The sequence below is a fragment of the Drosophila biarmipes genome, chromosome 2R (genome assembly GCF_025231255.1).
Source record: "Drosophila biarmipes strain raj3 chromosome 2R, RU_DBia_V1.1, whole genome shotgun sequence".
Classification (NCBI taxonomy): Eukaryota; Metazoa; Arthropoda; class Insecta; order Diptera; family Drosophilidae; genus Drosophila; species Drosophila biarmipes.
In genome coordinates, this window is record NC_066615.1 from 3,490,347 (window position 1) to 3,516,249 (window position 25,903).

Sequence of the window (25,903 nt, forward strand, 5' to 3'; positions counted from 1 at the left end):
AAAAACACCCAGCTCTAAATTGGGTGCGGAATTTAGGTTATTGAAAGTATTAAATGTATTTTCTTTTAAAATCAAGAAAGACGGCCTTGATTATTAGAACTGGCTTTTGAAATAGCACCCTTCATTTTTTTAAATTTTTTTATGAAGGGTACGCTTTTTTTTTGTCATGACCCGTGTTAAAGTCGTGTTTCTGGCTGTTCTTTTTGGTAATTTTTTCAGCGAGCGGTAAAAGATACAACGTAAAATGTTTACCATATATTTGCGTATTGTTTATGTACATTCATGAACTATTTTGAGTAAAAATAATAGTGAAGGAATACAAAAATTGAAAAATAAACTTTGTACACGACTTTGACAGATTAAAAAACGTGGTTTCGAGAAAACCGCGTTTGAAAGTATGAATAGCGCCAACGTCGGAACGCATTTCTTCTCAGCACTATAAACAAAACGGCATCGAACATCGAAAAATCCTTTTAGCCACATATTCTAAATAAGTTTTGTATATGATTTACGCAATACAAAAATTCGATTTTTTCGACCTCAACACGGGCGACCCCCTTAACGAACATTTTGAACGGTTCGATGTTCGATAAACAGCAATCAGGTGTTTGGGAAAGCGTTGCCAGATCTGCTGAAAAGCGCAAATGATAAGGAAAACAAGCTGCGCGACTCGTATTTACAATAATTATAGAGCCGCAAAGCGTTCAGACCAATCGAGTTCCAAGTCCAGATAGGGAAAACCGGGCGCACTGGTGTAAGAGCACCTTATCGGTCTAGAGGCGGCTTTGTTTACCTCCTTATCAAAACGTATATGTACATCGTACAACGTACATACGCAAGTGAACATATGTACTCATTCCTGCGCTTAAATAGAGTTCCACCCAATCTATCGGTGCGTAAATATTAGTTCGGGTGTAGTGTAGGGCACTTATGTTTGCTGGCATAAATGACTTCCCCTTCTTCGCGAAATTGAACTGAGCGGATTGTGTGGAAAGACAAACGGAAGCCAAACAAGGGCCGCTCTTTTCTTGGTTTTCGCTTCTGCGATTGTCTCGGATGTTTGTGCTCGGTCACCAGTTGCTCTCAAGGAAGCTATGCCCTCTATTTCACGCCTTCGGTTGTCGTATCGCCGCAGCGAAGCCCCCGAGACCGGCCTCCTGAACACCTGTGAGTAATTCCACACCTTAAGCCGTGCAAGTTCTAGCTTCTGTAGCCAATAAGCCGTGGTCCCAGTCAATCTGTGTGGCTTTCTGGAAATAATCTGCACAGGGCTGTGCTTCTCTCAACCACCAAGCATTCGTTTTGCTGTGGCATCCAAAGTCATTTAAGTTATTCTTTCAAATATTTTGTTTTTAGCTTAGTAAAACTGACAAATACTTTTTCAAGAAGACAATACCTTATAATTAACAATACCAACAAATTAATGAAACTTTTATTGAGTTATACTAAGCAGAGTATATTTAGTCACCGAACTTATGTATTCACGGGACTTTTATTCGGGATAGGTCCTCAAAAATAATATGATTTACTACTAAATGCTTGCAAAAACTGCGATAAACTTAGTTAGTAGTAAGTAAAACTTAAATTTAAATCGGTATTTAAAATCCAACCGAAATATATACAAATTAAAATTCATTATAGGAACGTAGGTCTGTACATTCCGATACTAGTTAAACAATTCAGTTGAAAAACGTCCCTAAAAATAGAATTTACCAGCAAATATTGATAGAAGGCACTGCGAATCTCGGTCGCCCACAATAAAACGATAAGATTACTTTAACTGCACCTGGATACCAAGTCTACCTCACTAATTCCAAAAAAAAAAAAGCATTTGGCCCATGAGGGGATCGAACCCGCGACCTTCGCGTTATTAGCACGACGCTCTAACCAGCTGAGCTAATGGGCCGCGGTGATTTGGTGCGGCCAAGAGAAACTTCGGTCGCAACAAGAAAACCACGCGTGTGCCACAAATACTTTCATGTGGAAAATGTAAAGTATGAAAGTATGAAGCATTTTCAAAGTTGCCCAATTTATCTCGTGGTTTATTTAGTGCCTGGCCTGGCCCATGTTCGACCGGGTATTCCTGAGCGACACACATATTTTTAAAAACTTTTCATGCACGTCGGCTCTTCGGCGAAAGGGCTCGGGAGCTCATGGACCGAAGGCGGCTGTGGGTTGTCGTGGCCGTCGTTGTCCCTTTTCCGCTCTCCTTTTTCCCGTGGAGGATCCGCAGTAGGCGTTTGACTTCGGCTCGGATTGGATGTGCTTTTTCGGCTGCGGCGCTTCCGCCAGCAGATATTGTTTTGCCACTGCCGTGGGAAATCGTTGAAGGCGGCCCCGTAATCCCGCTGCCTTCGTACTTTTTGCAATTACGGCGTAGCGCAGTTCGAGAGGTGTAAATACTCAATTTAGCACTGCAGTCGAGGCACCTGAAGGCGCGAGTGCGGTTCGATAATCTGAAGGTTTCCGCCGTGAGCGACGTTTTAATTATTTAGACCGTCACAGATTTATGCCGGGAGATTGATTCTTGTCAATGAGGGCACTTAAAGGAATATAGATACTCGAATCTCCGCCGGCGAAAGCGCGCCCCGCCTTGATATGCGTGACAAGCAGACACCATTACCCCCAAATGCCAGAACTGCAATGAATTTTTGATGTAGCAGGCGAATCCAGGCCTTTAAGTCGCTTGACTAATGGCAGCGTCTCCTTCGCCAGTTGTTCCGGTTCTCAACACCTGTCAGAGTCAAGGCCCGCGATTTGGGCATGGGAATTGGGTAAAGGAAGTCGCTTTGGAGACGGCCATGGAACCACCCACCAAATTAGAGGTTGAGCGCCTTACATAACGAGATTGGGAAACGATTTAGTAGCCACAAGTGCCTTAAGTGTGCCTGCAGACCTCGAATCCTGACCAAGAAGTGCCTTGGGAGTCAGTACCCGCTTAGAGAAGCCCAAAAATGTCGGGCAGCCACCAGCGCCAGAGCCTGGAGCTCCGGAGTCCGGACCATGGGGATGTGGCCGATCCCGATGGACGTCTGCGTAACCTTTCGGGCTCGTCGGCCAGCCAGCGAAGGCGGCAGCAACGCGTGGCCCAGCAGAGGCAGGACTCGTGGTTCCGGCACTCGATGCCGCCGGCCATTAATCGGGACTTCGAGTCCCTGGAGCACTTGACCCCGCGGGCGTCGGATGGGCTGGATGAGCAGCTGGCCGCCTCCGTGTCGCACAGTGTCCATAGCGGTGGCAGCGTGACGCTGTGCGGACCCACGGATCACTCCAGCATCCACCTGAACAGTGCCAACAGCAACCTCGGCTTCATCGACTCGGACACGCCCAACACCCCCGTGACCCCGCTCTCTGGTCTGCAGCCTCCTGTCTCGGTATCCACCTCCGTGGCTGGGACTCTGTCCTCCCGCCGACGGTCGTCCAACCGCAAGGACTCCAAGGGCTCCATTTTATCACGCCAGAGCGGGAGGAGCCGGGTTTCTGTCCTGGCACAACGGGGCCTGCGAATGACCGCCTCATTTCTGCGAAGGAAGCGAACAGAGTACGAAGGTGAGTGCGGTTGGGGTAGTGGCTGGATTCCCAAGAATCCATGGCATTCCATAGGCTAGTCTCCATCCGTAGATGTTGCTTGTGAATCGGGGCATGGGTCTGCTGGCATCTCCTCACTTTGTTGCCTCCTTTTGTCGCTTTGGATCAATACCCTAGGCGCCTTGTAGTCTGGAGCTCGGTGGAGCGAGGGTGCGGTTTTTCACTGCCAATGCCTCCCGGAGATTTGTTTGCCAAGTTCTTTATTTGTTGAGAGACCATACTTTTCGATTGGCCGGTTCAATAGTCGGATAAAAAAATATTGGTTTACGAAACTTTCAAGAGTTTCCGGCTAAGCAGAATAAGAGAATTTTGACTTGTACAAAAAAAAAGCAATATTTGTGATATATTATGATTGTAATGCGTTTCATCTAATGCGACTGAAAACAACTTTTGATGAAAAATGTCAGCAAAAGATTTACACACAAAAGATTTCCACAGCAGGATTTGTAAAGCAGGATTTGTATATATGTAAATTTACATTTTCGTTGGAGTGCAATTACATTCAAAAGAGTAATTAAAAGTGTTCTGTTTAAATTAGAGTGCACGTCCATTCCCAGGAAGTATTCATAAAGATAAAGAATTCAAAATTTATTGTTCGTTTGTTCCTTTACAGGAGACTTCAGAAAGTTGTAAAATAATTGAAGTGAGAAGAAAATGATATTTTATTTACATCCCGGAAACAGATAGCTAAATTTAAATGCAGATACAGTCAGACATTTTTATACCCTTGCAGAGGGTATAATGATTTGAGTCAGAAGTTTGCAACGCAGTGAAGGAGATCTTTCCGACCCCACAAAGTATATATATCAGCGTCACAAGACGTGTCGATCTAGCCATGTCCGTCTGTCCGTCCGTTTCTACGCAAACTATTCTCTCAGTTTTAAAGCTATCGGGCTGAAACTTTCCCAAAAGTCTTCTTTCTATTGCAGGTAGTATATAAGTCGGAACCAGCCGGATCGGACAACTATATCTTATAGCTCCCATAGGAACTATCGGGGTAAAAAAAAAAAAAACTATACCTTCGGTGTTTTATAACATATAACCTTGCTTGGATATAGCATTTTTAAATTAGTTCTGAATTTCGAATTAAATTTTATAAAAATCGGACGACTATATTATATAGCTCCCATAGGAACAATGGGAAAATTAGTGGTAAAATAATATGGAAAATTATATCTTCGGTGTTTTTTAACTTATAACCTCCTACGCTTGTAAATAACATTTTTATTTGGTTTTAAATTTTCGAGTTAAATATTATCAAAATCGGACGACTATATCATATAGCTGTCATAGGAATGATCGGATAGTTAATGGGAAATAACGTGAAACAAATTATAGCTTTGGGGCTTTTTGTCTTATAGTATTGGGAATATAAATTTTTATATTTTTTAGAATTTCGAATTCTATTTAATAAAATTATTGATTATTTTTTATAACTGTAGTTTTTCTTAAATAATTATCTTTTTTGATAACTTAACACTCGAATATTGTCTAAGAAACGCTTTTGACGTTTTAACAACTAAGGTTTTCTGAATGCTTGAAAAATGAGGGAACGAAAAGTGAAAACCCTGGTTTGGTACTTTACGTTGTTGCACGGAGTAATTCACAATGTGCAAATGGAGCAGATAGGGATTTTATATGTCTTTCCCAGCCATGTCACAGATATGTCACCCGGTTGCACTGGGCGTTGAGTATGCAAACGCTGTAACTGGCTTGCCATTGCGCCTCCCCTGCCCCGGCTGAATTAAAGGCCCCACCCGGCAGCCAGCCCCTGCGGACTGACCCAGATTGCATGTTCGAGCGGCGTGGTCCACAGGAAGGGCACGTCCTGCTGCCGCATGTGTGGCATTGGACGGAGGAGCTGGATTCACAAGTCACTGCTGTCGAGCACTCAAATGAGCGGAAGCAGCAGTAGAAACGAAAGCCTGGCCGGCTGCAGTTACAATTACGAGTTGGTTTTATTGCTCCTAACTTAAACTAGACAGACTTTTGGGCCTGGAGGACCCAATCCCGGAGTTCGGCCACGTTGGCGAACACGCCAGGATAATTGGCGAGGGCGCACTCCCGTCCCCAGGAGACGACGCCCACTAATTGACCTCCGGATACCAGAGGTCCGCCAGAGTCGCCCTGGCACGCGTCCTTGTTCGCCGCCGCTGCGCAGATCATGGTCGCCTTGATGTAGGAGCCGTATCCGTACGTTGAACTGGCGCACTGCGTACGGCCAACTATTTTGGTGTCCGCGTAGAGCAGCGTCGCCGAGGAGGAGCCGCCGGAGTAAGAGGTCTTGCCCCAGCCCGAGATGCTGGCAGCCGATCCGTGGGATGGCGTCACGGTTGCCATCGCAATGGCCTTGATGCTGGAGCCAAAGGTCAGCGACGACTGCAGACGCAGCACACCGATATCGTTGACCTTGGTCTCGGAGTTATATCCTTCATGCGCGTTAATGGCAGCGACCTGGATGAGAATGCCTCCGTAGGTTCTCTTGTTGGATCCCGCTCTAACCCGAAGGTTGGACACCGTTGTCGGGGAGTCCAGGCAGTGGGCGGCGGTAACGATGATTTTGCTGCTAATGATTGAGCCTCCGCAGTAATGCGCTCCGGAACGCTGAAGGGACACCTGCCAGGGACGTTCCTCAATGGAAGAGGTTGTCCCGCCCACGATCCTGCCATCCTGTGGAGATTGGGGTACCAGACCCAGGGGGATGACGTCGGCATTCGTGATCGCCAACAGGGCTAGCAAAGTGACCATCTGCAGGAACATGTTGGAGGAGGTTGCGCTCTTCGACGTTGGCTGGCTAACTAACTGCCCTCTAGGGCCTTTTATAGCCACGAACGGCGATTACCATTGGGCATTGCCCGTGCGGATAAGGGAGTCAAGTGACACGGTCATATATCATCCATATCAAAGCTGATTGCCCGGGAGCCCATCACTCAGCACTTGTCTTCAGGTGCTGGCAGGATTATGGGTGCTCTAAACTGCATGCCGTGGTTATCGATTTGTTAGCCGATGCGGTGAGATAGGTCAGTGGCGGAGCTTAGACCTATCGTTAGAATGCTTGTTGTGAGGTCTCAACGGGGCCATAATCCACCCTCTGCTCTCTCCTGCGACTGGCTGGGCCGTACCAATTGTAAATATTTCAAATGCAGATTACTCCTTCCGCCCAGCACACAGAAAACGTTGTAAATCGCCTGCCCTCTTACGTGCTTTGAATGCAATCGAAGGCCAAAACAGTCGTAACCTAGTGTCGAGCGGCAGATGCTTTTAATACGAACACACGAAATATAAATAAGTAGAAATCATGAATAACTCATGGGCCATTTGGTCCGCTTCCTAGCCAACCGGAGGACATGGGAAATGCATTAAAAGCAACTGACAGGTCCACATCCCTTTCCCCGACAGCCCGTGGGCAGCCGTTTATTCTGCAATTAGGTTAAAAGTGTCACGTTCAGTTAACAACTTCCGCTTGTGGCTTGTGTTTGCTCTAAGTTCCATTTTTAATATGGTCACCATGGCGGACTGGAGTCACAAGTTGGGATTGTGCTTCGCAAAGTATGTTTTCGACTCTGGCGGCATGCTTCGGCGCTGGAAAAACCTCACACAAATGAATATGGGATGGGCGCCGCCATTGCCGTTCTTACCAAGTCGTTGTCGGACATCAGGTGTCTCTTCCAGCTGGTCAAGTTATCCGAGTAGCAGAAGTGCTCCACCACCCGGTTGAAGGTCACGTTCTTCTTTGGCCTCGATTCTTCCTGCCCGACACCGTCACCTCCGGCTCCATCTAATTCCTCGTCTTTTAAAATTAAGATGGACTTTAGCATCGAGTTCGCCGGCTGTTCCTCCGACATTGTTGAAACTGTTAGGCAAATATATAAATGTTCAATCTTTTTTTGTTTGATCTGTCTTCAATAAAAAGCAGAGTTTGATGGGTAGGAACTAGATAAAATGTTGTGTCAAATATAACAAAGCCAGCTTAAGGCGGATTTTTAGTCAAAAAAATGTGTTTTTGAACTAAACATGCGTGCCAATTTTTATTTTTTTATGTTTTAAAAATTGGTTTTTGGAACACACAGAGAGTTTTTGCTACGTGGCCTTGGGGCTATATTTTTATGTGTGTTTTATATATTTTAATATTTTGAAATGCTTTATGATGATTCATAATCATCATCTTCATGATGGCATTGTGTTATTGTCAATACGTAGCTACAGCCAAAAATGATTGAAATTGGACGATACATTCAAAAGAATTTAATTTTATCAAAATCGGACGACAATATCATTTAGCAGCCACAGGAAGGATCGGAAAATTTGTGAGAAAATAATATGAAACAAATTATAGCTTTGGTGTTTCTTTAAATTTTATCTTATCCAATTGGGAATATCATTTTTTTTATTTTTAAGAATTTTAAAATTAATTTTATAAAAAAGGCTGTCAAAGAAACAGTCAGAAAAATAATGTTGCTTTGTTGATTTTGATGGTGTTTTCTTTTACTCTGGGATATAGAGTAATTTAACTTATCAGATTTACGAATTCAATTTTAAACAACAAGGGTATACAAAATTTAACATGGTGTTGCTAGAATTCGCTTTTTCTTATAACTTCAAGGGTATATTAACTTGGGCTTGCCGAAGCTAACTTCCTTGCTTTTTTTTTACAAAATCACAAAAGTTATTTCTTAGTGAATTTAGCAAATTAGATATTTTTAGGAACCAAATTTCTAAAATGATTTGTTTTTGATTTCCTTGGTATTTAGAAAAAGATTTGTCAGAAGTGGGATTCGAACCCACGCCCTCAGAGAGGACCAGAACGCTCATATACTTTCGTTCAGAAAGCAAGATTTGAAGAAAACCTTGAGTCTGGCGCCTTAGACCGCTCGGCCATCCTGACACTTATTTTGAACGCCGCCCAATTTTCATTGTTAAGTTCCACAGGGAAAAGTTAAGATAAGGAGCAATAAATAAGACTTTTCTCTGTTTACTTTTTTATTTTCTAAAAGCATTTTCAATTCGTTGCTTAGATAAGATCGCCCAATAAACCGTTTAGCTTGATTGCCAAAGCAAATTAAGGTACCACACACGAACAGCAGTTCAGCAGCTGACGGGGCGGGTAATTCAATCATCCTTGATGGCAAATTGAATTGACATTTCACTTAGCTGCCCTGCAAGAAATAGACAACGTTAGATCATCCTTGTCGGCTTTATGTGACATCACCGCAGGATACTTTGTGCCCTAACGTGCACAGCATGAGATAAAGCTAGCAGCCGTCCACAAAGGGGCTTAGCTTATCTGTGTTTTGTACGAAAAGCTTGCGGGACACAATTTCATCAAACGTTTTCTACTTTTTAATTTTCGAAGTGCATTAAAAAAAATATAACAAAAAAGTTATCTTTGGCCCATGAGGGGATCGAACCCGCGACCTTCGCGTTATTAGCACGACGCTCTAACCAGCTGAGCTAATGGGCCATGAACCCCTCAGCGTCAAAAGTTGTACTTGAGAAATGAACTGAGTTAACAGAACTGTAGGGCCACAGTATCAGATCTGTTAGTTCTGCTGTTACCAACTGGTATACCAAAAGCAGAACCGTTCTCTTACTGTTATACTATCGGTATACACGGGCATAACTAGCGATTCGGGAGCTAGTTTGGCACGTGTCAGGATGGCCGAGCGGTCTAAGGCGCCAGACTCAAGATGGAAAATCTTGCTTTCCGAACGAAAGTGTGTGAGTGTTCTGGTCCTCTCTGAGGGCGTGGGTTCGAATCCCACTTCTGACAAAATTTTTTGATGGCGAGAGTGTTTGTTTTAGGAAACTGTAAGAATGATTTTTGTTTTGCTTGTTAGTCATCAGCACTTTTTTTTCCAGATCGCCTTCTTGTCTCTTAGTCGTATCAAAAAAAAACACCTCTTACCGAGGAAAAATCTGGTGACGATCGCACCTACAAGCAAACAAAAGTTTTAATATCAACATTTGTGACATTTAAAATGTGACAATGAATTCATTTTCTTTATTTTTTTTTTTCCTGTTCACATTCTTGTTTATTAGTCATATGATCCAATCTCACCCTGAATTCCGAATAAAAACCAGTCTGAACTCACATCACTTCAGTTGTGAGTGAGTCAATGAGTGCAATGAGCAATCCCTTTTTAAATGCAATTCATACACAACATTTAAATGCTTGTATATCATTTCTCAGTAAACTTAGTTCAGATAATTAAATGAAAATTCTACTACATCTACTATTTTAGTTATGCGGTTAGTTATTGCAAAATATAGCCCCTACTTAATATTAAAACTTTCGAACAAAAAGTTTTCCCAGCTTCGATTTGTTTTTATTTAGTACATTGATTACTTTCCTCTTATTTGCCTTTTGCCAGCACCGCACACATGGCCCATTAGCTCAGCTGGTTAGAGCGTCGTGCTAATAACGCGAAGGTCGCGGGTTCGATCCCCTCATGGGCCAGTCTGTTTTTTATTTTTGTTTTCAGCTTTTACTGATGTCAAAGGCTGATTATCTTTGGGCTTGGTCCTTAGACCTCTCATATCATTTGTCAGCCTGGCACCTGGTCTTCCAGTGGACGCCCAGATGGGTGATAACTAATTACCGACCGCGCTGCGTGTATGCGAATCTTAATAGTCCGCCAAAGGGCAGAAGCAAAGGGCACCGCCAGCCGAAATTGAGTTCCTGAGCGGTTACTTGCCGCGGTCTGGCAACCCACAGCCGCCCGCCAAAACAAAATCAAAATTAGCCTCCCCCACCTAGGCAAACACTTGATGTTAGGTTGCTCTGGTGCTCCGCCACGCGGGGCTCTGTGCTCACTTTTGAGTGTTTCGGTATTTCAGTCGCTTTTCGAGTCGCCGAGCAAAAAGTCGTGCCAGCGGACAGTCGCTTCTCGGACCGGTTAACGAGGTCGACGTGTTGAACCAACGCGAATTGTTACTGGCAAAAGTAAACACTGGATATCGGTTGTTCAGTCGCAATGTGCGTCGGACTTTCACGGTGATCTCAGTGATGCAGTCACCCGAACCCCAAATCGCTCTCGGATATTAGTGACGGCATTTAAATTAGCCCACAGCCCGCGCCGCGAAAGGTCAAATGTAATTATTGGGGGCTACTAGGTGGGCATTTGTTGCATGGACAACCACCACCATGGGTACCTTGTTTCGTATGCTCGAAAATACGGGTGCCGCGTCGTTTATCGCTTGATTTTCAAATGCTGTGCTATGCTGCGACCAATAAAGCCAGCAGCTGAATAATCCAATTGCAAAACGCGTGGGAACAGTGAGAGAAAAATATCATGTATACATGACTTATGTATATTCCCCCAATGTAAGGCCCACTTTTCAAACAGCCGCATGTAGTTTAGCTCCAGCGATGACTACTTGATGAACAAAATGTTTAGAATAACAATTCTGTTCGCCAAGGCATGACAATGCACGGAGAGTCTACCCTCTAGGGAGGTTTTTCCCCAGGCAGCGGCCAATACAGCATGCAGAACACAATGGGAAAGCATGTTTTATTGTCATCCGCTCATCGGCAGTGCCACAGAAGTGGGTTCGCTTTCGCAGCGCTCCTCTCTGGCACTCTCTTCTTGCTCCCGACCCGCCATATGTTAGGTGCAATTGTTGAACTGCAATGCTGTTCAGACCAGTTTTCCCTGCCGTTTGTCGCCGTCATCGGATCCACGCTCTCTTTCGCGGCTCTTTCCCTTTTATCGGGCATCAGCCGTACTTGGGTGGCATGTGCATGTGCGAACTACTGGGCTGGTAGACTGCATCAGTACCACCGGCATCGACGGGGCTTGCAGTCCGGTCGACAGGTGACATCCGTTTGGTGTCGGTGACATGTCATTGGTGTCATTGTGCGCGGGGGGCCAGCGGATGCGCCCACTCGAAGGTAAACACTAGTGAGTCAGTCGTCACCGTTGTGACACACTCTGGGCCGGGTTAGTCAATGCCCAGCTGATCAGTGCCCGTCGCTTGCCAAGTTCGCTTGTAGAAAGTTGTCTCTCTTATTAATTTTCGTCACTTTTGCTTTCATCTGCCAAACTCAAATTAATTAAACGATAGGCGAGGAAAACAAGGTTGTGCTCAAATACACCGAAAATAAAACCACTGTCTTGACAGTTCCGTCACGCTGCCCTGCACTTTCCATGCAGCTGGGAACTGGCGAGTTGCGCCGCTGCCTCAGTCGCCCGCACTTATATAAGAGCACAGGGTAATTTAGCCTGGCATTACCGTTCCCTGAACTCAAGGGGGAGGTCTTCCAAGGCAAGCGGTCGCTCGCTGGGGCCGACTAAACAAACGATGACACGGCGAAATGGGTCGACCGCCAATAAGTCTGTATTGATTGCCTGCGGACACTGTCGGGGAGGGGATGCGCCTCAGCCCCCAAATGTGGTGACAGCGTGGAGTACTCTGTGTGTTCTGTGTCTGTTTACTTTTCACAGATAAGCAGGCAAACACAGACGTGGCTCACTCATAATTATCACCTCTCTTTAGGGAAGTTACTCCCAACTCGTTGCCAGTCTAAACCGCTCAAGTGCAGCCCGAATGTTTAATTTAAGATCCAGGCCTGCGACAGCTGTGTGATTATGTCTGTTTGGGAACGGTGGAGGTTGTTTTGCCTACGGCATGCACTCCCTTCTGGCATTCCTGCGGTCGGATTTATATGAAATCCACAAATAAGTAAATTCGCTTGGAAAGAATCCAAAATACCTACTTATTCCTATGTCTATGGTGGTATTTATAGACGCCGTCGCGGCTGGCGGAATAAGTTTTAATAGCGTCGCAGATATGTACGTGTATATTTGTAGCCACATATGTTTACCAGATAGATCTGCTTGAACCGATTTGCGTCAGACTCCATGAGAGAAAAATGGAATTCCCACCAGCCCGCCTTCGTTCTGCTTAGATCCAACTGCACCTCGTTGTGGAAGCCCTTATTAATATTAAAGGCTAATTTCCCTCCCGGTCCAATTGAGTATTTCATTCTGTCGATATTCCAGGCCAGGTGTAACTGCGTTTGTTTGCTGTTGCCCCAAGGCCATCGGGAGTTGATTACGGGTACTTACCTGGGCTCGCAGAATGCAAGGCATTCCCCAAGAAACTGGTCAATCGATACACCCAGCGACCCTTGGCTGCAGTCGCCTTTCACGAGTCCAACTTCCAAATCCCCACACGTGCACTGCCGCGGAAAGCCCTTTGACAATCGAACCCTGATGGGTGTTTTAATGACTCTGCGGGTGCCATAATTCGCCTTGTTGTTGTTGCTCCGGGTGACCATGTAGTTATGGCCGGAAAACACGGAGAGCACGTACGTGGCACGCAAATAGAAAACTTTGGTTATCACTTGGTCAGCGCAGACAGCCCGAAAGGCGCTTCGCTAGCTTCCGCTTGCGAGGTCGACGCTCCCTGTACTGTCCTACCCGGCCAGGGCCACGCCCACTCCCACGCCCACGCCCACGCCATAAGCATACCTGTTTTAATTTCTTTGTGGCTGCCTGCCTGGCGAGTTTCCCCGACGGCGCGAGGGGACCTTCCCGGGGGAACTGGCGTTTGTTAGGGTTAATAATGCAAAGTAAATTGCACAGACCACAGACCACAGACCACAGACCACAGACCCTGAATCAAAGCGGCTATGCAAACAGATTTAGGATATCATGTGTCCCAGTGGCGTATTTTGAATTCAGTTGATTGGCTGGCTCCCCCTTCGCCTAATGACAACCCAATTGCCCACTTCAGGTGGCAGTAAATCAATAGCAGGTCATTGGAAAAACAGCTGCAGAAAAACCGAGCTCCAGAGAAATACATTTTGGCGTTTTGTTACCGCAGAGCGGAAAGCCAGAACTAGCAGCGCAAAGTGGGCCAGAAAATATTGATTCGAATTCCAAAGGTTTGCCTGGATTTTGATTTTTAAATAAACTGAAATCCGGTTCAGTTCTTCTTGTCGCTTAACAAGAACACATGAGAAGAGTTCGGACTATGCACCGATTTCAGTTTTCCAAGTTTGTTGATCAACAGTTCAATTCTGCTTTTATTAACCCGGCAATAATGGCAATTATTTTGGCACTGTGTTGAAGATCTGTTCCAAGCTGTGCTAATAATAATAAGGAAACAATATCAGACGGGCTTTATCAGAATTTTGGCTCTCACGAATCCACACAAATCGAACTTTGAATTCCTTTTTTTGTTAAAGCTAGCACCTGTTTTATTACAACAGACTGAGCTTATTCGATGATTCAATGCTTTTGTGAATTTTATCGCGCCTCATTAAAATGACAGCGCTAAACGCGTGCGTGCAGTAAAATAAATAAAATAGCGGATAAGCCAAAGCGATTAGTAAAACGCCGTAGCTCCAAAGATGCTCCCGAGAGCACTACCTCAGCAAGCTATTGAAAATCAAGCAAATGATGTTTGAGACCGGCAACGTCGAGCTAAAATGACAGTTAAACGCAAAATCCAAAGTGCAATAGAATTTCGCGATTGCGAAAAGTCTCGGCGGTCCTTCGAGTGAACCCACTAATTGAGTCGTGTCGTGTCGCCGCAGATAAGATCCGGAAGGTGAGTGGGGAGTGCGGAACTAATTGCAGAGCGACGCACGCCAGTCGCGGAGCCATGTTAGAATGGCGGATCCCGGCAAAAACCAGAGGGACGGACACAACGGGGCGGCCAGCGACCGCGGCCACGCCCAAAATGGGCGCAACGGACACAGTCCGGGACCACAGCAGCCGGCGCAGGAGCATCCGACCGCCAGCCAGGCCGCCCTCGACGCCAGGAGCTTGTGGCCAAGCATACAGTCCTGGATCGGCGGCGGTGTCCGGCGGATGAGGAGCCAGGTGCTCCGGCGGACAGCCACCACCGGCCCAGAGGCGGCTCCGTCCGGCGGAGGCGGCGCACCTCCGTCTGATTTACGGCCAGAAAGCCGCGATCCGGCTGCGTCATCCAGAAGTGGAGCTGGAGCCACCGAGACTGATGGCGCTAATCCCCATCGAAGGCTGAATGAACCTTCGTCCGGGGGCAGTAGGCAATCCCTGAAAAATTTTCTAAAAAAAACTGGACTTGGAAGGAAAAAACGAAAAGGTGCTTATATATTCCATACCACAATATACTCTATACTTCAATTCCTGATTCGATTTCCAAACTTGCTCTGACTGAAAATCAAACAGCAAGCCTCAATCTTAGTTTAGTAGTCAGATTAAGCCGTGTTGACTTACTGGAAAGTTTTCCTAGCATAAACTCTAGGTGCGCATAAAAAGTAAAAGAAAAAACTTTTTGTTAAACCTAAATTCTTACAAATGCCTGATTGCTCTGACAAGTGTTAGGTTCTGAATTGGGGTTGTTGTTGAAATAAAACATGTGCACAACGTATAAGACCATTGTACATACGTGACCGTTCAGACTGGACCAGTTGTTTGATGTTAAGTTTGGAAGTCTCTAGAAACTTTTCCGGATCTGCGTTGTAACATTTTTTCTCAACGCCAATTGTTGGTATAACCATATCACAAAGTTAGCTCAAGTAGGTTAACAATTAATTGAACTGAACTCTGACCAAGAAGTGAGGTGAATTTGTTTTTCCGATTTTCTTGATAAAGCACCATGAATTACCCAGACGGCCAAATTGTTAATAGGAATTATTTTTTAAGCGTTACGCGGGGCTTGTGTGAAGCAATTCGTCTTGGGTAGGTTGGTTTTCGCATCGTGAACGTATGTATGTATATCGTTCGCAACCACTTTAATCGCCTGATTTTGCCTATTCCCAAAACTCAAGTGAGCACTGGTAACGCGTTTCGATTCGAGATAAAAGCGAAGAATAACGAGTCGAGTGCTGATACCAGATACCCGTTACTCAGCTTAAAAGAGCAGAAGAGTAATGGGGAAGAATAAAAAATGTTGACCATTTTACGAACAAGTTCACCCCACTGTTCGCCTGGCAAGGCAGGCCTAGGGTAGTTGTTAGTCGACCCTTGTCTAGGTGTTGGAGAGCATTTGTCGCAAGGCGCAGACGCGCTCTCTTGGTATTCCCCTTCCTGGTTTCTCTTTCGCTCTCCGTTGCTTCTCACCTTTTGTTTTGCTAGCACCTTTCGCTTTCGATTTCGCTCTTCACCCGTTCACTATCTCCCCGAGTGGCACGCAATGTTTGGGTTCGCGATAATCGCGAGCTTTATAAGCTCCTTTGGAGTGCACTACGCAGCTTTGGGGCGGGTGGCGGAAATCAAGGGGTTCCCGACCAGAGCGCGAAGCGGGTGACCTCCCCGCAACCCATCCCTAGTGGCCGTTCTGGGTCCTTCGAGCACGTTGGAATTTTATGTCAGTCGTAGTGTCGGAGCTCGGGAGAGCGCACGTAGCAAAGGGTTCGCCGCAGGAGCGTGCTTTCTTCAGGCATAAGCGTTTGATCTACCCGAGAAGTAACCGTGAATAACCGTTTGACAATCAGTGTCAACCGAGCCATTGCCAGGGAAATCAGTGAGCTCCAATCGAATTCGTGTAAACTAGGAGACGGTAAATCGCGTGCCTGACGCAGTCAACCAAACTGCGACAAATCGATAGCTCAACGGAAAGACATGTGCAGGCAGTCGCAGGTGACGGAGGTGAAGAGTTATGCGCCCCAGATGCTAGCCAGGAAGCGCTAAGGAAGCAGTCCGATTGAATGGTCAGGCAGTGTTCCCGTAAAATACCTCCCTGGCTGTGTGTATATGCAAATGCAGCCACAGAATCCCCCGTACGGAATAGAAAATGTGTGTTCTTGTTCGCAGTGATTGAAAAAGGGAGCGCAGGCGCCTTCCCGCAGAGCTACTCTTATACCGCTCGCGACCGCCCACTTGTGGCTTGATTGGTATTCTAGCTGTGCCGGTGACCAGTGACCACCCGCGCTCATCCTGGGGCTTCCCAAGCGGAATCAGGAGGAGACCGCCGGCGAGAGCATTGCCTTCGTGCCCGTGGGCGATTGCGACTCTGGATCCGACGAGCTACCCGGGCCCGAGGAAGGGGAAGCGGAGGAGGAGGCGGCGGAGTCGGAGTCGGTGGCAGCGACGCCATCTGGAGGCCGAGCAGGACGCTTCCGCTGCGCCGTGCTTTTTCGCCGGCTCAAAATGGACTTTCGAAATGTCTACAAGGCTCTGCGCATCCGTTGGAGCCGTAAGTGTCGCAGTCTAGAGAAATACGCAAGCTGTCCAAATCTTAAACTCGAAAATTCTGTAAGAAGCAATATATTTCAAATGTATGGGAACTATGGTAAACGTCAAAAGGATACTTTTATGTTAAATAGTCAGATGATGATATAATAAGTTGGAGTGTACAATGAGAAGTGGGTCAGGGAACTTTGCAGAACTGTGGATGGTTTTATTTGTCACCCCTTATTTATCTATATTCAGCCAATTGGGAACGACAACCTCAGCCAATACATTCAATCACAACCTTTTAATAGAATAACAGACTGTACGCAGAAGCGCACAGTAGGCTGGACAGCCTAGCTCCAAACTTTTTGTCGTCTTTCCCATCAAAATTTTGGAATTCCCCACCATGCTAGTGAGTTGTCAGAAGATTAGTCCGGTGACGAGACTGGTCACGGAGCTCAAGAAGCACCACGTCATCCCTCGACTGCTGGCCTGCAAGCCAACGGAAGTGATCGCGGTGCTTTATCCGTGCGACATCGACATCAAGCCGGGCGTTACGATTGTGATCAACGAGGTGCTCAACCGGCCGATCATCCGCTACAAGGCCGACCCCGAGCGGTTCTACACGCTGATGATGGTGGACCTGGATGTGCCGCCGGACAACAACTCGGAGTGGCTCATCTGGATGGTGGGCAACATTCCGGGGTGCGACGTGGCCCTGGGTCAGACGATTGCGGCCTACGACAACCGGCGAGCCATGGAGGGCGAGAACATCCACCGAATCGTCTTTCTGGCCTTCCAGCAGTATCTGGAGCTAGACTTCGACGAAGTCCCTATTCACGAGGGCGATGATGTCCGACGCTGCAGTTTCCATTGCCACAAGTTCGCACGAAAGTACGCCCTTGGTAACCCGATCGCTGCCAATTTCTATCTTGTGGAATGGGTTTTTCGGTGGACACCGACGTTTCTGAACTTTGAAATGGAATAAAACGGAGGCATGGCGAGGCTCACATACGACTTCCTCTTGTTCTAAACTGGGAATCCTATTCTACTATTTTCGTTATTTACTCTTATAATAAGGGCTGGATTCTTGGCCGATGGTTAAGGTATAAGTGGGTTTAAAGAGAGAAATGTAATGAGCTTTTGATTACAAAAATTTAAATCTCGGCCTAGAAAAAATTGGGGATTCAAGTGATGGGTGATCATAAACTATTCTTCATACGCCTGAAATTCAGTTTTTAAAAGAAATAACGATATTCAATTCCAGTAAATTATTTTATTTCGGCTTTCTTATAACCGATTGCTATCATCAATAGTAGTACACATATTCAACAGATAATAAGCGATAAGTGATCAGGAAAGTCAGAATTCATAGAACCACGTAGTCCTTCGACTGTGCCCTTATTGATATCATCTATTAACCACGCTTTAACGTATACTTCCAGATGATGAGGACTTCACCTCGTCCGCTGGGTACGATGCAGATGATGGGGAGAGGCGTGTCATAAACCTAAACGGGCCACAGCCCACTAAGTACTGTAATAACCGCATAACGACGGCAAAGTATAGGTGAGTGGGTGGCCGCCACTTATCACTTATCTATTATCATGACCCAAATTGGTGGCTTACACCCAACTAACCGATAATTTGTCTCGTTTGCATGCAGTTTCATCAGCTTTCTGCCCGCGTTCCTGTTCGAGCAGTTTCGGCGGTACTCCAACTGCTTTTTTCTGCTAATTGCCATTCTGCAACAAATCCCAGAAGTGTCGCCCACGGGGCGGTATACCACGCTGGTGCCACTGATGTTCATCCTCTCGGTGAGCGCCATCAAGGAGGTAATCGAGGATATCGTAAGTAGGATGAGTGAGCTAGCTCCCACCAGGCAAACACATCCGATACCCCGTTTTCCAGAAACGACACCGGGCTGATAATGAGATCAACCACCGCTTGATCGAACGCCTGGACAGCGGCTCCTGGCACACGGTCCGTTGGTCGGAGCTGTCAGTGGGCGATATCATCAAAGTGGGGATCAACACCTTCTTCCCCGCCGACCTGATTCTCCTCTCGTCCAGGTGCGTACCCAGGCTAACCCCACTAGCAACCATTAACCAACGATCCGCCCGCAGTGAACCGCAGGCCATGTGCTTCATAGAGACGGCCAACCTGGACGGCGAGACGAACCTGAAGATCCGGCAGGCGCTGCCAGCCACCGCTGAGCTGCTGGAGACGAAGGATCTGCAGCGCCTCGAGGGCAGGATCGAGTGCGAGCTGCCCAACCGGCATTTATACGAGTTCAACGGGGTGCTCAAGGAGACCGGCAAGCAGTGAGTAATTAGTGTATAAATAGCGGGTAATGAAATAGTTACTCAAACAGAGGAATAAACAAACAAACTACACAACGAGTACTAGTAAACATAAAGGGGCACTAATTTCGAGACCTATTTTCGGAACGACACACCATTAAGACTCAATCCCAATTGTATAAAACTGATTTATAGTTATTTTATTTATTTATTTATTAGTTATAAATACTTTTGTTATAGGCATATAAAATGGCTATATTTTAAACGTAGGCCGTTGTGATACTAAGACTAATGCTTTGTCTCCATGTTTTAGACCCGCTGCTTTGGGCAATGACCAGGTGCTGCAGCGCGGAGCCATTCTGCGGAACACGGCGTGGGTGTTCGGGATCGTGGTGTACTCCGGTCAGGAGACAAAGCTGATGAAGAACTCCACCTCGGCTCCACTGAAACGCTCCACCGTAGACAAGCTGACCAACACCCAGATCCTCATGCTGTTCATGATCCTCATCTCGCTGTGCATCATCAGCGGCCTGTGCAACCTCTTCTGGACACGTGAGCACTCGGAGACCGACTGGTACCTGGGCCTCACCGACTTCAAGACCAAGAGCCTCGGCTATAACCTGCTGACCTTCTTCATCCTGTACAACAACCTGATCCCCATTTCGCTGCAGGTGACCCTTGAGCTGGTGCGCTTCCTGCAGGCCATCTTCATCAACTACGACATCGAGATGTACCACGAAGAGTCCAACACGCCGGCCATGGCCCGCACCTCGAACCTGAACGAGGAGCTGGGCATGGTCAAGTACATTTTCTCGGACAAGACGGGCACCCTTACGCAAAACGTGATGGAGTTTAAAAAGTGCTCCATCGCTGGATTCGTCTATACCCCCGAGCGAACACCGGAGGAGTCGCAGCTGGTGCAGAACATCTTAAGCCGTCATCAGACGGCCGCCGTGATCGAGGAGTTTCTTGTGCTGCTTTCCGTGTGCCACACGGTGATCCCCGAGCGCAAAGAGGACGGCTCTATGATCTACCACGCCGCCAGTCCGGATGAGCGGGCTTTAGTGGAAGGAGCCCAGAGATTTGGATATATCTTCGACACGCGCACCCCGAAGTACGTTGAGATAAATGCACTGGGCGTGCGGAAGCGGTACGAGGTCCTGAATGTCCTGGAGTTCACATCGACGCGCAAGCGCATGTCGTTGATTGTCCGCACGCCGGACAGCAAGATTAAGCTCTTCTGCAAGGGAGCGGACACGGTGATCTACGAGCGGTTGGCTCCGCAGGGTCAGGCCTTCCGGGAGGAGACGCTGCGTCATCTGGAGGAGTTTGCCTCGGATGGTTTGAGGACCCTCTGTTTGGCCGTGGCCGACATCCGGCCCGATGTGTACCAAGAGTGGAGCCAGACCTTCGATAAGGCCTCGGTGGCTCTGCAAAACCGGGAGAGCAAGCTGGAGGACGCGGCAAACCTGATTGAGAATAATCTGCGCCTGCTGGGCGCCACGGCGATTGAGGATCGTCTGCAGGATGGTGTGCCGGAAACAATTGCTGCTCTCCTGGACGCGGGCATCTATATTTGGGTGCTCACCGGCGACAAGCAGGAGACGGCCATCAACATTGGCTACTCCTGCCGCTTGATCAGCCACTCCATGGACATCATTATCCTGAACGAGGAGAGCCTCGACGTGAGTGTATTTTTAATTACTGTGTTGGACTATAGTGAAACATTTTGTAATTTAAACTTTTTCCAAGGCCACCCGCGATGTTATCCACCGTCATTATGGGGACTTCAAGAGTTCGTCGGCGAAGGACGTAAACGTGGCCCTGGTCATCGATGGCACCACTCTGAAGTACGCCCTTAGCTGCGACCTGCGCCACGATTTCCAAGATTTGTGCCTCCTGTGCCGCGTAGTCATCTGCTGTAGGGTTTCGCCAATTCAGAAGGCGGAGGTAGTCGAGATGGTTACCCAGAGTACGAACGCAGTGACTCTGGCCATTGGCGATGGAGCCAACGACGTGGCCATGATCCAGAAGGCGAACGTGGGCATCGGTATATCTGGAGTGGAAGGTCTGCAGGCGGCCTGCGCCTCGGACTACTCGATCGCCCAGTTCCGCTATTTGCAGCGCCTGTTGTTGGTGCACGGAGCTTGGAACTACGCCAGGATCTCGAAGCTGATTCTGTACAGCTTCTACAAGAACGTGTGTCTGTACGTCATCGAGTTGTGGTTCGCCCTCTACTCCGGCTGGTCGGGTCAGATCCTGTTCGAGCGCTGGACCATAGGTCTTTACAACGTGGTCTTCACGGCCATGCCTCCGTTCGCGATGGGATTATTCGAGAAATTCTGCACGGCGGAGACGATGCTCCGCTATCCGATGCTCTACAAAACATCGCAGAACGCGAAACTATTCAATGTGAAGGTCTTCTGGATATGGATATTCAATGCCCTGCTCCACTCGGTGTTCCTCTTTTGGCTGCCATTGGCGGCCTACACGGGGGAAGCCATCTGGGGCGATGGCAAGACCAGCGATTATTTGGTGATGGGCAATCTAGTTTATACGGTGAGCCATCTGCATAAGCTTATTCTCTTTGGACCTTATTAATGCTCACTTCCTGCGCTTTCAGTATGTGATTGTTACAGTTTGTCTAAAGGCCGGACTCATAACGAACTCGTGGACCTGGCTGACGCATCTGGCCATTTGGGGCTCTATAGTCCTGTGGTTCAGTTTCCTGCTGATCTACAGCCATGTGTGGCCGACCTTCAAGTTTGCCAGCAACTTCCGCGGCATGGACATCCAGTTGCTGTCGACGCCAGTTTTCTATTTCTGCCTACTGCTGGTGCCCATAACCACGCTGCTGATCGACGTCATTTGTAAACTGTGAGTGAGTCAGGCTGTCACCACTGAACACCACTTATATGTCTGGGCTTGTTTCCAGGGTGCACAACACCGTATTCAAGACACTCACAGAGGCTGTTCGCGAGACGGAGATCCGCCGCAGCGACATCTCGGAAGTGATGAACGAGCCGCGATCTTCGTAAGTATCGAAGCAATCGCCTTCCAGACCCCGTAGTACGCTTTTCCTCCAGGCCGGAGGGTCCCCTACATACCTTCATATGTATTTAGTTTTTGTTTGTCCAAAAACAAATCCAGACCATACTTTCAATTTGAATTGTTGCGCATTTGCTGAATATTAACTAGACCCCTAAGACGTTGATACTTCTACAACCCTATCCTACCAACCCGAAACAAGGCTGACTGAACATATGTGCCTGCACTCAGTATCCCGCTTCTTGTAGTCGTTGCACCAATACCGAAACCTACCCTAGTTGTTATTTAGCGTTTGTTTGGGTCATGTATCCATTTACCTAATCAAATCATTCCGTTACCGCACTACCACCTCCTCGAATTGTGTTTGTTGAACCTACGACGTCTGTTAGTGTTATAACGCAGAACCAAATTATCTTCTTGAGTATTGGCCACCGAAAATTGCTCCAAATATACCTGGAAATAACGCACAGAGAAAAACTAGGAGGAACACAGAGTGTTAGAATCTAACAGGATCCGTATCGATAAGAAAATGTTTCTCAGACAAGGGAAACTGACTAGTATTAGCGGGTAAATGTGTAAATAGTTTAGAGCCTAGAGTAAGATAAGTTGTTAAACACTATCTAATCTCGCCATGTGTTATCCACCCACAGTGTTGACTCATATGTAACCTCTTTAAAGGCATTTAATATACATCGCACAACTAGATATTGTTAAATACGAGTTAAACTCAATCTTAGATCTAAATGTTATGTATTTACCCTAGTTTGATACGCATTTTGTAGCAATTTTGAATGCAACTTACATTTAAATTGAATATACAATCGGCTGTGTTGAGGCCATCTCGCCTAGCTGTGTCATTGAATAAAGTCGGCGCATTCATCGAAACAAACACAATTTTATTGAGCCAAGCCAAAACAGCCAACATTTATCCAAATCAGACTTTCTCAATGTTCGACTGCATCACCATGAGCAAGTACATACTAATGAACTGAAATCCCTAAAATGTAATCTCTCTGTCTTCCTCTATCCTCCATCAATCCCCGACGGCGATGGTATGCCCCTCAATCCCAATCCATGCATTCAATCGATCCATAACCCATTCAAAATCCCTGCACCCACGCGACGCAATAGTGACTCTGGTTTCGGATACGCCCTCGGCAAGCTGATACGATCCAGCCACGTCCTAATCTCTCAAGACCGCCGCACCAACCTGGAGTCGCGGTCCAGTGTGGAGTCGAATCTGCGGGTGGAGAACCTGGAGCTGGAGGTGGACACGGAGCGGCAGCAGCGCAGCCGGCAGCGGCAGAAGTGGCGAGGAGGTCAGATGTCCTTCATTGCCACTCGCAGTGCCAGAACCGGCGCTACATCCCCCATCACGGCCACTCTGCACATGTGAGGGGACTCAACCCACGTTGAAGGCAAAGCAAATCGAATTATTTTACTAGTGTAATTCCGTATCTAATAAGTCTGCATTGTAAAGTATTGTAATACGAGTACCTCCTAAGAACTGTCGAATCGTATCATATCATGTTTCCATGCGTATATGCTAGGCCTTGTGAGCGCATTCCTTTTACATCGCATACTGTATGTGCTAAGAAACTATTTGCCAACTGTGATAGTGTCTAAGGAGTAGCCAGGTGGTTAGGCACGTAGGATAGGCCAATAATCAGGAAATGTTTTTTGTGACCCGTGTTATCATCATTCCTGAGTTACTTCGTTTATTGATAACCCTACTTATGTCTTAGCTGAATGTTTAGCCCGTACTTTTAAGAGACTTGCCAGGTTGTAACAATGACGAACCCAGTCACGAATGTTCCGTTTGGTCCTACTTAACAATCTATGATTAACCACCCGACATACATACTCATCCCAACGTTATTGGAATGTGGTGGTACCAGATGATATGTATGTATCAGTTTTGAATATATGTATTCCGCACCGTCCACCCCAGCTCGCATGCACCTAATTCGGCCGATGATATACTAACTCTCTGGCTGCTGATTTTTTAATCGATCTGAATGTGACCCGATCCGATACGCTTTGCACTTTGTTGAATGTACATTCGTTTTATTTCGTATTACTCGACACCCAACAAAGCGACTTAACCAATCACACCCAACACCTACTCGCAGAACCCAAACACACCCAACAATAACTAATCAATATATAATTTAATAAAAGTCAAAGAGTCAACAGCAAAATTCTGAAAAATGTTTATTTGAAATTTCTCTAAACGTTTTCTGCGTAAATGTCTGTGTGCGCAGTACCATGTATGCCTTGGGATCAATAATTCGGTGTAAGTAAATCGTAGAAAGCTGAAAATTCATAACTACACCCACGACACGATACATCCACACACCCACTGTGTCACATCACCCAGTCACAGGGTTTTATAGTGTTTTCTCCCTCTAAGGACGGAGATGTAGGGGCAACTAGGACCTCAACTTGTATACCTTTAACACTTTATGGTACGAATTTATGATTTCTGTAGCGTCAAAGATCGTTGTAATTTTTATCTCCAGAACCGCATCGTATTCTTTTTATTTGCCAACTTTGAAGTATGTAGGCTCTCCATTTATTACATATTCTGCATGCCCCTTCAATTTCGTACACACCTGTACACACCTCGTTACTCATCCTTATTTGATTCTACTTATGTATGCTCCCCTGCCCAAGCCCCAGCCCAGCCCCAGAAAGTCTCCATTCCGTAGAATTCGGATTGACCCTGTAACTGCAAGAACTGTGTAAAGTGCTAACAATTCAAAATGGAACCCACCCCGAACTAACCCAATAAGCGCCCCCTCGAAATTGACACCCTTACTAAACTATATCCGACCCGCTCAAAAATTAACCCAACAGATTCACGGAAACGGCCCGGCTACTACGTAATGTCTTTACCCGTCGTGCCAACACGAGAGTCGAAACGGATCTCGAGCTATCGCGTGAGTACCACTCAGTTCCAGGCACAAAGCCATTAGTGGCAGGACTCCTAGAGCAGTAGGTCCGCATCCGGGGAGCGGGGCGTATCCCCCTCTTAGGGCTCTTTTAGCGGGAGAATCTTGAGACACTGGGACCACGATCACACATTACAGAAACCACACACTACATTTTGTATAAGGAGTCCCAGAGACTGTAACTGACTTTGTCTACCTTCCCAGATGGCTATGCGTTTTCCCAGGAGGAGGGCGGAGTTGTGCCGCAGTCTATCATTATACGAGCCTATGATACGAACCTGCCAAAGCCCGAGGGAAACTAAACCGGAAATGCTGGGACTATGGATCTCACGGTGCACATGTATATAGCAAACCGAAAGGAGCGACGTCAACATTTAGATTTCCCCTCGTATCTAGAGTTATGAGATCAGAGCACACTTCTGGTAGGCCAAAAACACACCTCACATTTACTATCTATGTGTCTTGCACTTGCAGCACCCGGATACGTTTTGTAGAAGCCACACAACATTGATTATTTCGCTATAAGTTGTAAGTTGATCTGTCTTTGCTGTTATTAATTTTGTAAGATCGCGAAAACATATTTAAGAGGCTTAAGTTCGGTCCTTCGCATCTGTCCTGGTCCTTGGCGCTGCTTTGTGATACGGATACAGACCTGCATTCTTTTTTAAAGTCTATCTCTAAGTGAACTGTAAACAAGTGTACCTACAATATGCATTACATTATTGTGAACTTCAAAACATATTGATGTCGGCAAAGATTATGTATTTTTCGGTCACTAAACCGCTGATATTAAAAATAAATCATATTTCTCGTACGGTTGTGGTTTTTTATGTGGCTGAACACAAAAGTTGCTTTGAAAATTAACAGGCTATTTTTGAATATTTTTTGGCGCCAACTAAAA

General features: G+C 46.6%; 4 protein-coding genes and 5 non-coding genes across 29 annotated transcripts; 4 read left to right on the plus strand and 5 right to left on the minus strand.

Moving 5' to 3' along the window:
- The first annotated feature begins 642 nt into the window (after nt 1-642).
- LOC108029509 (phospholipid-transporting ATPase IA) lies at nt 643-25,816 on the plus strand. 21 transcript variants are annotated; one of them, XR_007763954.1, is made up of 14 exons: nt 2,744-3,549; nt 18,143-18,266; nt 18,364-18,547; nt 18,609-18,769; nt 18,824-19,021; nt 19,314-20,685; nt 20,753-21,559; nt 21,624-21,877; nt 21,936-22,034; nt 24,313-24,344; nt 24,908-24,990; nt 25,207-25,424; nt 25,477-25,530; nt 25,589-25,816. XR_007763954.1 is itself a non-coding variant. In XM_050887399.1 (12 exons), exons 1-12 carry the CDS (start codon nt 2,955-2,957, stop codon nt 25,348-25,350), a joined length of 4,053 nt encoding a protein of 1,350 aa, XP_050743356.1. In that variant the 5' UTR covers nt 2,744-2,954; the 3' UTR covers nt 25,351-25,816. The 21 variants fall into 21 exon arrangements, 15 of the variants coding, with proteins under 15 accessions (XP_050743364.1, XP_050743366.1, XP_016957281.1 ...); XR_007763955.1 differs by having other exon boundaries at nt 25,598-25,816; XR_007763951.1 differs by having other exon boundaries at nt 25,207-25,530.
- Nucleotides 1,833-1,906, minus strand: Trnai-aau (transfer RNA isoleucine (anticodon AAU)). The gene has a single exon. It is a non-coding gene; the product is annotated as a tRNA-Ile (tRNA).
- LOC108029512 (trypsin alpha-3) lies at nt 5,528-6,670 on the minus strand. Its single transcript, XM_017101809.3, has one exon. It carries the CDS (start codon nt 6,346-6,348, stop codon nt 5,566-5,568), a length of 783 nt encoding a protein of 260 aa, XP_016957298.1. The 5' UTR covers nt 6,349-6,670; the 3' UTR covers nt 5,528-5,565.
- On the minus strand, nt 6,828-7,536 carry LOC108029514 (uncharacterized). Its single transcript, XM_017101811.3, has 2 exons — nt 7,227-7,536; nt 6,828-7,170 (listed from the first exon to the last, which is right to left on the minus strand). Exons 1-2 carry the CDS (start codon nt 7,431-7,433, stop codon nt 7,111-7,113), a joined length of 267 nt encoding a protein of 88 aa, XP_016957300.1. The 5' UTR covers nt 7,434-7,536; the 3' UTR covers nt 6,828-7,110.
- On the minus strand, nt 8,349-8,473 carry Trnal-caa (transfer RNA leucine (anticodon CAA)). Its single transcript has 2 exons — nt 8,436-8,473; nt 8,349-8,393 (listed from the first exon to the last, which is right to left on the minus strand). It is a non-coding gene; the product is annotated as a tRNA-Leu (tRNA).
- Trnai-aau (transfer RNA isoleucine (anticodon AAU)) lies at nt 8,976-9,049 on the minus strand. Its single transcript has one exon. It is a non-coding gene; the product is annotated as a tRNA-Ile (tRNA).
- Nucleotides 9,238-9,358, plus strand: Trnal-caa (transfer RNA leucine (anticodon CAA)). Its single transcript has 2 exons — nt 9,238-9,275; nt 9,314-9,358. It is a non-coding gene; the product is annotated as a tRNA-Leu (tRNA).
- On the plus strand, nt 9,972-10,045 carry Trnai-aau (transfer RNA isoleucine (anticodon AAU)). The gene has a single exon. It is a non-coding gene; the product is annotated as a tRNA-Ile (tRNA).
- On the plus strand, nt 16,996-17,743 carry LOC108029513 (putative odorant-binding protein A5). The gene has a single exon (XM_017101810.3). The coding sequence runs from the start codon at nt 17,104-17,106 to the stop codon at nt 17,683-17,685; it is 582 nt and encodes a 193-aa protein (XP_016957299.1). The 5' UTR covers nt 16,996-17,103; the 3' UTR covers nt 17,686-17,743.
- Nucleotides 25,817-25,903: the final 87 nt, after the last annotated feature.

Coding starts and splice junctions, on each gene's coding strand:
- LOC108029509 (XM_017101792.3), top strand. CDS start 2,955: ATGTCGGGCAGCCACCAGCGCCAGAGCCTGGAGCTCCGGAGTCCGGAC. Junction 18,267..18,363: donor ATAACGACGGCAAAGTATAG/GTGAGTGGGTGG, acceptor GTTTGCATGCAG/TTTCATCAGCTTTCTGCCCG. Junction 21,560..21,623: donor TGGGCAATCTAGTTTATACG/GTGAGCCATCTG, acceptor CTGCGCTTTCAG/TATGTGATTGTTACAGTTTG.
- LOC108029512 (XM_017101809.3), bottom strand. CDS start 6,348: ATGTTCCTGCAGATGGTCACTTTGCTAGCCCTGTTGGCGATCACGAAT.
- LOC108029514 (XM_017101811.3), bottom strand. CDS start 7,433: ATGTCGGAGGAACAGCCGGCGAACTCGATGCTAAAGTCCATCTTAATT. Junction 7,171..7,226: donor TGATGTCCGACAACGACTTG/GTAAGAACGGCA, acceptor AGGTTTTTCCAG/CGCCGAAGCATGCCGCCAGA.
- LOC108029513 (XM_017101810.3), top strand. CDS start 17,104: ATGCTAGTGAGTTGTCAGAAGATTAGTCCGGTGACGAGACTGGTCACG.